The 11195-nt window shown below is 45.9% G+C and overlaps 1 protein-coding gene across 1 annotated transcript in view; it reads left to right on the forward strand.

The window, feature by feature from the left end:
- Nucleotides 1-3567, forward strand: part of SLCO2B1 (solute carrier organic anion transporter family, member 2B1) — a 43369-nt gene extending 39802 nt beyond the window's left edge. Inside the window, exons 11-14 of the mRNA XM_006875436.1 lie at nucleotides 437-600; nucleotides 2053-2117; nucleotides 2400-2520; nucleotides 3387-3567. Of these exons, the coding sequence (XP_006875498.1) occupies nucleotides 437-600; nucleotides 2053-2117; nucleotides 2400-2520; nucleotides 3387-3567 (531 nt within the window). The remainder of the gene's footprint in view (nucleotides 1-436; nucleotides 601-2052; nucleotides 2118-2399; nucleotides 2521-3386) is intronic.
- The last annotated feature ends 7628 nt before the right edge of the window (nucleotides 3568-11195 follow it).

The following is an 11195-nucleotide window of genomic DNA, read 5'->3' on the forward strand; positions in this document are numbered from 1 at the left end:
TATGTTGGTGTAGTTGTATGTGTGGGAGATATATGGTATGCTGGAGATATGTGTGAATGGTATTGGATGGAGCTGGTGTGGTATGTATTTAAGAGATATGTGTGTGGGGTATGACTTACATGGAGTGTTTGTGTGTGTTCCAGAGGGTGATGCTTTTCTGGGGCCTTCCCCTTTTCTCTCTCTACTTTGCCATCTCCCTACGACGTTAGCCCAAGTTTAGCATAATTTGTGCACAGACTGCCTATGAACAAGTACCTGCCTGGCTCCCCAAGTCATGCTAATGTAGCAAAGAGGTCAGAAGCCCCCAAATCTAGCCTGTTCTGACCCAGCTGGCTATGTACCCCTGGGCCTGCCGTGAGCCTTCCTGGGCCCCAGGCCTGTGGACAGCTTTGCTCCTTTGGCAGTCTCTGAGGGTCTTCTCTCCCCCTTCTCACAGGTTTTTTACACCAACTGCAGTTGTGTGGAAGAGAGCGGCAGCGTGGTGGCCAGCTCCTGTGAGTCTGCCTGCAGTTCCCTGGTGCTACCCTTCGTGCTCCTGATCAGCATGAGTGCAACGCTGGCCAGTGTCACCCACACACCGTCCTTCATGCTCATCCTCAGGTGACACCATATGCAACACAAGTAATTCTGAGGGAGGAGTCCCAGGACGAAGGCCCCTTGGATGACTTGGGTCCCCACAGCAGACAGGATGCTGACTGTCCTTTTATATCCCATGCTGAGACAGGTTTCTGTCCCCATATTAACAGCTACGGAGGCTGAGGCTCAGAGAAGTTTAAGAATGGCCCCAGGCCACATATCCAGTATTGGGTAGAATGGTCCTGGTGCCTGGCCCATTAGCTAGCTCCCTTACAGAAGAGGAGGCCACACCTTGAGTCCCTGTCCTGGCCTCTTTGTCAAATTGAGGTCACATGACAACATGGTGAGGAAGAAGTAGAGGAGTGTCACCTGACTCCTTGGCCCCATCCTGCCTGCAATGGGCAAGCACAGAAGCTGTGTCCACAACACCAGACTGAATCAGTGTGGTTGATGTCACTAAGCACTTACTGTGGAGTACTGGTGTGGTGCTGTAGGATCAGCACTGGACTGCTAACCACAAGGTCGGTAGTTCAAGTCCACCAGCTGCTCCTCAGAAACCCTATACAAGGTCTATGAGTTGGAACCGACTCAATGACACACAGCAACAACAACAAAACACTTATTAAGTGCTAACTGTGTAGCCAACCCTGGCTCTTAGATCTTTCTGGCCACTGTCCTGAAAATGCCTGCTGGATTTGACAGAGTGTCATCTGAGGTCAAAGTCAGGGTCATCTTGGAATGGAGGATGGGCTGGGATAAGGGGACCTCAGAGCGGGACAATTCCAGTGTTTTATTATGCAAGGATTATTTTATTTCTTATCTCTTTCTAGAAAACTCAAAGGAGGTTAGAACCCTTGTAAATATTAAAAGACACGAAGGTCCATAAAACAGACTGGCCATGAGAAAGTAGGGGAATCAGAAGGCCCAGCAGCAGCATGATTAAAAGGGGTTAAGTCGACTGTAGGTTGCACAAATCCTGTCTCTGATAGTGGTTAGCTGGGATCTTGGCCAAGTCGTTTACCGTGTCTAAGCTTAGCGTTCTTATCTGTAAAGCGGACCTAACTATGTATCTACCTTATAGAGTTGTAGTGTCAACTGACTGAGGCCATAATAAGCACTCCATTGTTATTATTTAGGAGGAACATGATTGTCAGGAGAGCTCAGGCTGAGACCCTACAGTGGTTGGGAAGCTGTCCCAACTTCATGACTTTGCCAAGTATGCGAGGAAGGGAAGAGGGGAGGTGTCCTTCACCTGGACCATAGAGAGTCAGCACAGGGCCCTGAGGGTCAGCAAGTGTGCCTGGTACATAGGGACCAGGCTTTGCAGGTTGAAGGCACCCAGCCATCAGAAGGGGAGAAGGCTGGCTGTAGGTGGTGGGAGAGAAGAGGGTGGAAAGAGCCCCTCCATGCTGCTGCAGGGTCTGTGGGGCTTGGAACCCTCTCAATCCTCACGTTTCCAATGTCCTTGTTTGTTAGGGGCGTGAAGAAAGAAGACAAGACTTTGGCTGTGGGCATCCAGTTCATGCTTCAGAGAATTCTTGGTAAAGAATGTGTTTGGTGATAGCAATGGGGTACAGACGCCCACCGTGTGCCAGACCTGGGGGCACAGGGCTAAATGGTTCCCAGATAACATGGAGGTGGTGAGCAGAAGCTAGACAGCTCGTCAGGAAAGCTGCATCTGACTGAAAGTGAAGGGTAGGCTTGAAGATCAAGAACTTCTTAAGCCACGAGGCCCCAGGTGACCCAGAGCCCCTGAGAGGTCTGTATGTGTCAGGAAGTATGGTGAGGGGGTGGGAATGGCCATCTCCATTGTCCTCCTGCAGCGTGGATGCCCAGCCCAGTGATCCATGGCAGTGCCATCGACACCACCTGTGTGTACTGGGCCCAGAGCTGTGGGCGCCAAGCTGTCTGCCGCTACTATGACCACGATCTGCTCCGAACACGGTGAGGCCTGGGGCCAAAGCTTCCAGGGAGCTGTGGGAAGCAGGCTGGAAAGATACTTGGCACTGAGACAGGATATACCAGCAGGGAAAGGGAGGTACCTTACATCCACCAGTTATGAGGCAGGTGCTGAAGCCAGTGCCGAGCAAGTAGTTCAAGGTCACACAGTAAGTAATGGGCAAAGTTGGGCCTTGAACCCTTTTTGTGACCATACAGCCTGTGAAGGGACCATGATGCTGTCACAGGCTAGGCTTGGTGGAGAATGTGATCAATGGTCTAGTTATGACAGAGACTGAGACTTCTTCTCTGGGGCTTAGTCTTTCCATCTGTACAATGGGGAGCTCAAAAGAACCTGAAGATAGACTGCAGGTTCCAGAATGAATGTAAAGGAGCATGTTAGCAGGGCTGAGTCCCTTCCAGCTTTGAAGAGGGCGTGTTTTCTGTGGGCAAGGACTACCCAGGAGGGCCTCTTGGGGGCGGAAACGTCAAATAAGAGCCTTGATTGAGACAAACAAAGGAGATAGAAGCCTCCCTTGATGAGGTGAAGACATTCACAGGTGCAATTGTCAGCCACATACACCCTTAGAGAGGTGACAGAGACAAAGCTGGTCCCCGTCACACAGTAGGTTTCTGCCTACCCCTGTCTGAGGTACCTTCTCCATAGCCTCTCTCCCTCTTCTAGGGAAGGATCTGTAAGGTCAACTGGGGTTCTTCATGTATCTCCAGCCATGGCCATGGTGATAGGGGACTTCAGGGCCTCCCACTGCACAACGAGTGAGAATTTCTGACCTCACTCTACTTGCAATCGTAGGACATCCAAGCCCTGAATTTGAAGGTCCTATTCACGGGTCCCTTGCTCTTGTCCCCAGGTTCATCGGTCTCCAGTTCTTCTTCAAGACAGGTGCCCTGGCCTGCTTCGCCTTGATCTTGGTCATCTTGAGGCAGCAGGGCAAAGAGGCCAGGACCAAGACGGCCATGGATAGCTGTGATCCTGAACAGCAGCAATTAGAGTCAGGGTTAGAAAAGAAGCTAGAGATTTCCAAAATGTGAACTGTCTCAGGGCCCCACTCTGGCAAGAGTGGCAGTACCACCAGATACCTTCTCTGGCCATTTTTTCCCAGTCTGAGTGTCAAAACCCCTGTGTTCTAATACTGACTACGCTGCTAACTTGCTGTGTGACTATAGACAAGTCGCTGACCCTCTGTGGATCTTCATCTGCTCATCTGAACCAAGGCATTATTTGAGGGTTTGCTGTGTTGATCACTTCTGAGCAAGAGAGTCTTTCCCTTCCTTAGTCAACAGGCTGACCTTGAACCAGGATTTCCTATGTGGAAAGGCTACACATCTTCCCCTGAGGTCCAGAACAGGGAAGTGGACCACAGTAAGCCAGACTGTCTTCCAAACTGTGCCCAGCCTGGCTCTGCCGCTTTCCTGAAGCACCCTCTCTGAGCCTCAGCCACCTTCTCTGTACAGTGGAAATGGACTTGCCAACTTTCAAGCTCATTCCAGCTGTGAGTATCTGTGTGGTCAAGATGAACTCTGGTCTCCCCAGGCTCCACTCAGCCTGGAGGCAGGACCGGCCTCTGTCTAGATGTGTCTCTTTGGCACCCCCTAGAGGCTGACTCCTGAGCTGGCCTCTTAAGGGAGAACCAAAGGGAGGAAGAAACGAGCTTTAACCTGGACACATCCAGGTTTGGCAGGACATTTAAGGAGCCTGGCATGGGGGGTTCCAGTCTACCCTGAATGGTTCTGTCCTTTGGGAGTCTTAACTGAAGAGAGATTCAGTCTCCTGACTCAAGGAGCCATAGTATTGGGGCAAGGCCTCGTCCTGCCTTTAGGGGGCCCACACTTGGGTAATTTTCTAACTTTAGAGACCAAACACACACTCAGCATAAATCACTGGTAACAACGAATGTTCAAGATTTTGTACATTTGGCCAAGTGCCATCGACGCTACTGCCACCTCTTTTGTGAATACAATCCTAGTTTCAACAATTCCTTCCAGATGTCTCTTTGTGTTACTAGGGGTTTAGCGATAATGTCTGATTTTGTGATAACATGTTTTGGGGTAACATCTGGTTCTCCTTGGAAATGGTGGAAGGCCTGATTCTTTGTAGTACCAAGGTCTATAATGCTGGGAAGTGATGCCCAGCTCTATGGAACAAGGAAGTCTGTGCAGTGCTTGGGTCAGAATGACGCAGTCCTTTTCTGCAGTAGGCTTTGTCTTGCTTTACACCAGTTCTGTCTTACTAAGGCACACTCATGGTGCAGTGGTCATGCTGTTGGCTACTAACCAAAAGGTCAGTGGTTCGAACCCACCAACCACTCTACAAGCGTCCAGTCTGTTTCTATTAAGGTTGCAGCCTTGGAAACCCTGTGGGTCAGTTCTACTCTGACCTACAGGGTGGCTAAGAATCAGAGTTGACTCTTGACCTGGTTGTTTCCCTAGGAGGGGAAGAGAGTTTCCTGATATGTTCTTAGCTCATCTTGTTGTTACCACCACACTCTCCACCTGGCAGATGCTTAAGGAAGAGGCAGGATATGGGGAGCCATCAACAGCAGCTCCCCAAACCCTGGACTAGGGACTGTGACAAGTTGGGTCTCTTGTCCAGTGGTGGTGGTGGTGGTGTGCCGTGGAGTCAGTTACAACTCACAGAGACCCTGCATAGCATTTCTGAAGCTGTCAAGCTTTACAGAAGCAGCAAACCTCATCATTCTCCTGCAGAACAGCTGGTAGTTTTGAACTGCTAACCTTGAGCTTAGCAGCCCAACTTGTAACCACTATGCTACCAGAGCTCCTTTGCCCATGAAAGAAAAAGAGGGTGATACAGAAAATCTAATTCCCCAGTTTATCTTGTTGGTTGATTAGCAAACACCTGAGCTAGATGAGTATTTACCAGTATCAAAGTTTTCAAAGCCTCTCCTCCAACCAGGTAAGACCTTTAGCGTGTTTATAATTCTTTTTCTTTCCCACCTGTTTCCCAGGTCTTGAGTTTGTTGTTAAATGTGTTCTGTTTTTGTTTTTTTTAATGAGCTAATCCTCCTGGTAGTCTAAGAGGGCACAAGGGAGGATAAACTGAGATAGTGCCACAGTCTGCAGAGGACACAGTCCCACCTTCTCTCTTAAGAGATTAAATATGTTCTTGCATAATGTCTCTTCTGTTACAAAAATCCTTTCTTATAAACTGTATTAGAGTTTGCAACAATCACATTATGTCCATTTATTTGCATATAAGTTTTACTGGACTTATTGCTTGTCTATACCGGGTCACTATGAGTCAGAAGTGACCCAATGGCACTTAACAACATCATTTCTTGTATATTACATCTTTTCCTATCTTTATATTTGGTTGTAATTTTCATTCAGTTGGGTTCTTTCCTCTAGTAATGGTTTCAGAAATGGGATAACTGTACCTACACAAACTGTTTATCCTTGTTTTACAGAAGAGGAGCTGGACTAGAAAAGATAAGTAATTGCACAAGATTACACAGAAAAGAAATACTTGAGCCAAGGATGGATTCAGATTTGTATGAACTGAGGCTTAAACAATTTGGGGATCCCTCATTTAAAAAAAAAAAAAAAGAGCAAAATTAGGTGGGAAAGTGAATACTTATACAGAATGGAAAAATAAGTCAAAACAGACCAAAGACATCACACAATCTAGAAATATAATATTTTTATTAACTATTTTATTGCTTTATACACCTTTTTTTTGCTTACATTACTATTTTTTTGCTTACATTCTATTTTTCCCACAGGTTAACTTCTAGTCCCAAACATTTCAAGTTCTTGTTTCTCCTGTTTCTCTTCCACTGTCTGTATACTTATAAACCGGGCAGTATTAAACCCATTCATATCATGATATGACCACTGTCAGGTGGTGGTGCTGCTGGTGTACCGTGGAGTCGGTTCTGACCCATAGTGACCCTGCATAGGGTTTCCGAGGCTGTAAATCTTTATAGGAACAGAAAGCCTCATCTTGTTCCTGTGGAACAGCTGGTAGTTTCAAACTGCCGACCTTGAGGTTAGCAGCCCAACTCATAACCACTCTGCTATCAGAGCTCCTCACTGTTAGATAATGGGCAGGGATATTTCTAGAAGTCAGTCCCTGCACAGATATGTCTAACAGTGACTTACCTACACAGAAGTGGCTGAGAATAACAAAAATGTGTCATTGCTGTTGTTGTGGTTATGTGCTATGGAGTTGGTTCCGACTTATAATGACCCTGAACAGGGTTTCTGAGGCTGTAAATATTTACGGGAGCAGAAAGCCTCATCTTTCTCCCACGAAACATCTGGTAGTTTCAAACTGCTGACCTTGTGGTTCACAGCCCGATTCCTAACCACTACGCTACCAGAGCTCCTTAAATGTGTCCTAGTGAGCCCAAATTAAGTGTAGCCCCAACTTGACAGGTGTCAGAAGACCTATGGTAATTCCAAGCACGTAACATAAAGGAAAATTGTGACACAGAGGAAGACAGACTGGAAATAAATAGCAATCTTAACGACTGTGACTAAACTGTCAGATCTTTTCAAATTTCACAAAACCATGGCTATGGGAACACAATGCTGGGCCCCTCCCAGGCCCGTCAAGATGAGGAGACTCAAGGAGTCACTGCAAGGGCAACATGGGGCCAAGGACCAGCCAAGTGATGGAGGAGGTAAATGCCGATGGCTTCTCAGAGACTGGGAGGTCAAGGAATCAATCCTCTCACCTTAATGGAGTCCCTGGTCAATGAGGAACCACAAACTTGCATCTGTGAACTCACTTTCTTCTCACCCTGGAAGACATAGATAGAAGGGAAAGTATTCCTGCTGGAGTCTACTGATGGTAAAATTCAAACCTCATATCGTGGACGAGGACAGTATTGGAACCAGAACTGGCATCCCAGTATCCAATCCTGAGGACTTCCTGCCTCTGAGATCATGCAGTTCCAGAGCAGGCAGGTGCTCCCAAGAGTTGGGAACCAGGATCTGTAACTGAAGCCCAAATAAATGAGGAGCCAGAACCCACAGGTACCTTCACCACATCCTGGACATGATGAATTCTTTCTTAGAACTCTGCACTATAAGATAAGCACTGAACTGCAAATCACAAGGTCAGCAGTTCAAACCCACCAGTTGCTCCTCAGAAATCCTATACAGGGTCGCTTTGAGTTGGAACCGACTCAATCACACTTAACAACAACAGCACTAAGCCTTTAATAACCGCTGGTGACAAAATGGTTAGACAGTCACCTGCTAACCAAAAGGTTTAACAGTTCAAACTCACCAGCTCTGCAGGAGAAAAGGCTTCAAAACCTGCTCTTGTAAAGACTGTGGTATGCCATTGAGTTGATTCCAACTCATTACCTAGGAATCCTATCAGGCAGTTGTACTCTATCATATAGGGTTACAATGAGTTGAAATTAACCTGACACACACCAACAACCAGGTCTTTGCTTGTACTGTTTGCCCAAGCCAGACTGCCCTCTTCGGCCTCACTCCATGGCTTGTCTCCCCATGCTCACTTCATGAAGTCCTATCTAATCATCCAGGCTCAGGTCAAGTGCCGCCACCTCTGGAGGTATGATGGTATAGGCAATGGGGCAGTGACAATCGTCTTTGGAATTTGGGAATCTGACAGAAGAAGATAAAAGAGTTTCTATTTTTAAATGTACACGAAGACAATTGTGCATACATTTTCAGAGATAGGGGATCATCTGAAGCCTACCTGTAGACCTCCTTAGAGTTCAGAATCTCCACTCAAAAACTCTTAAAAGAGTAAAAAGAGCAGATCTTCATTCATATCTTGACTCTTCATCATGGTATGCTTCTCTGAATAAACGATTTAATTTTTCTACCTCTTAGTTTCTTCACCTGTAAAGTGAGGTTGGAGTCCTGGTGTGGCGCTGTAGGATAAGCATTAGATCATAACGTGGGGTTGAACCTCAAGGATGGAGATTCAAACTCACCAGCTGCTCTTCAGAAACCCTATACAGGGTCACTATCTGTTGGAACTGACTGGATGGCACTTAGCAACAACGTGAGGTTAATCATATTTAACTTCTGCCTCCCAAAAGCTGTGAAAGGTAGAAGCTTTGTAACAAAAAGAGGGGAGTAGTTAATCTTACAGTCCAGGAACAGAGGACCCTAGGACCATCAAGGGAGAAGAGCACAAGCAGAATGTAGGACTCTATCCAGATAAGCAGCAACACCAGAGATGGATGCAGAGATGGGGACATGGAGAAGAGGGTGCAGCTGAAGACTCTAGACTCATGAAAAGTGAGGGACTGGGTGCTGGTGACAAAGAGGCAGGCTTGCAGAATGGGCCAACAAAAAAAGAAGGAATAGAGGCAAATACAGTTGAATGATGATGCATGAAGGGGATTATAATCATTGCAATGACATGATGAGTGTAAAACCAGTGTTTTCCCATGGAAACTAACACTGAGTTCACAATAATAAAAAAAGAGAGGGAAAGAATAAATGTATCATAGAACAGTTTCAGAGCAATGGAACTATTCTGTAATGTCCAGTGTGCTTGTCAAATCCCATAGGACTGTACAACACACAGCTTCCCTAATGTAAACTAAGTTCTTTAGTTAATAATAATGCATTCATATTAGTTCATCAATTGTAACGCATGTACCATAGGAATGAAAGATGTTAAAATAGAAACTTTGTGCAAAGGAGAGAGAGGAAATATGGGAACCTGTATACTTTTTGCACAATTTCTCTGTATACCTTAAAGTGTAAAAATACTCTATTAAAAACAACTGTACCCTCTGATAGATAGATAGATAGATAGATAGATAGATAGATAGATAGATAGATAGATAGAAAGTACCTTTGGAATAATAATAATAATAAAACTGTGAAAGACCAAATAAGATGAAATAATCAATACAGGCACAGCACCCAATGACCAGTCGTTTTAAAGTTCCTTCCCCTCCCTTTGTCCCTGAAAGAACTTACTGAGCACATAGACCATAGGGGTGGGAGAGGATCTGCGAAGACACAGGAGGGAAACACTACTAAGGCGAAACACACTCCGTTTGCCCTGCCCTGCCCTAGTTCCACTTGTCCCCTAATCTCTCTCCCACTGTCAGCCAGGGCTCAGTCAGTCTGTCTTATCTCTCCCCACAGCCAGCCTGGGGCCGCTTTTCTCAACTAGATTTACATTTTTATTGATTTTCTTTCTCCTTTGCAGAGCAGTTTCTACTTTCTGCTTCCCTTTTTGCTATAAAATGGGCTTATCCTGGTGCCTTATGCTAAGTTCTCCAGAGGAGCAATACCAATGAAGCATATATACATACGTAGAGAGAGAAAGACACAAAGAGACAGAGAGATATTTATCTAAAGGAAATGGCTCATATAGTTGTGAAGGCTGGCAAATCTCAAGTCTGTGGATCTGGCATCAGACTGGAGGCTTCTCCTGACTCATGTGGTTGCAGAGGTTGGCAGACTGGCAGGCTGTTGACTCACGTCCCAATAACCAAACGTTAGAGGATGAAGAGTTGGTGCAGGATTGAGACAGTGAGCTTTACCAAGAACATCCATATATATTGTACGTAGGCTACACCCCCAAGGAAATTGATTGGTTTTCAACTGATTCGCTTCTCACATCAGATCATAAAATGGAGGGTGATTTATATTATATAAAAGCAATCAGTTCAATATCTGCCAAACCACTAAGTATCATAGCCTAGTCACATTGACACATACAATTAATCATCACAACTGGGAAACAGCAGTTCTGTGGCATTAATAAATAAATAAATTAATTCAAACACCCAACCAACCAACGTATCCTTTATGTGTGCTCTGTGAAACTGTGTTGGGGACACACACATGTATCAGACATGGCCTCTGCTCTCAGGAAACTCCCAGTCTAAGCAGACAAGTCAACAACCAATAGCAATAAAAGTTTGAGTAGTCATATATGAAAAGGAAATGGGGGAAGTTACAGACTTCTCCTGAGGCCAACAGGGAAGAATTCCTGTTGTTAAATGCCGTCGAGTCGATCCCGACCCATAGCGACCCTGTATAGGGTTTCCTAAGAGCAGCTGGTGAGCCTGAACCGCCAACCTTGCAGTTCAAACGGCTTTGCAGTCTGGTGCTTAACCTACATCGCCACACCAGGACTCCTAGAAGAATTCCTGTTGTTGTTGTTAGGTGCCATCGAGTTGGTACTGACCCATAGCGACCTTATGCACAGCAGAACAAAACACTGCCCGATCCTGGGCCAACCTCACTACTGTGGCCACGCTTGAGTCCATCGATGCTGCCACTTGGCCAATCCATCTCACTGGGGGGGTCTTCCTCCTTTTCTCCGACCTTCCGCTTTATCAAACATGATATCTTTCTCCAGCGACTGGCCCCTCCTAACAACATGTCCAAAGTATGGGAGACGAAGTTTGGACATCTTGGCCTCTAAGGAGCACTCTGGCTTCACTTCTCCCAAAACAGATCTATTGGTTCTTTTGGCAGCCCATGGCACTTTCAATATTCTCCTCCAACACCATAACTCAAAAGCATCAATTCTTTTTTTTTTTAGTAGCTGGTTATAATTTTTTTAAGTGTTTTATTGTGAATTATGTGATAGTTTACATGGGGGAACATTGGTTTTACATTCATTCTATCGTATATTGTCTCTCATTGCCATGGTTACAATCCCCTCCATGCAATCCTTCCCC

Source organism: Chrysochloris asiatica, unplaced genomic scaffold (assembly GCF_000296735.1).
Source record: "Chrysochloris asiatica unplaced genomic scaffold, ChrAsi1.0 scaffold00326, whole genome shotgun sequence".
NCBI classification, from domain to species: Eukaryota; Metazoa; Chordata; class Mammalia; order Afrosoricida; family Chrysochloridae; genus Chrysochloris; species Chrysochloris asiatica.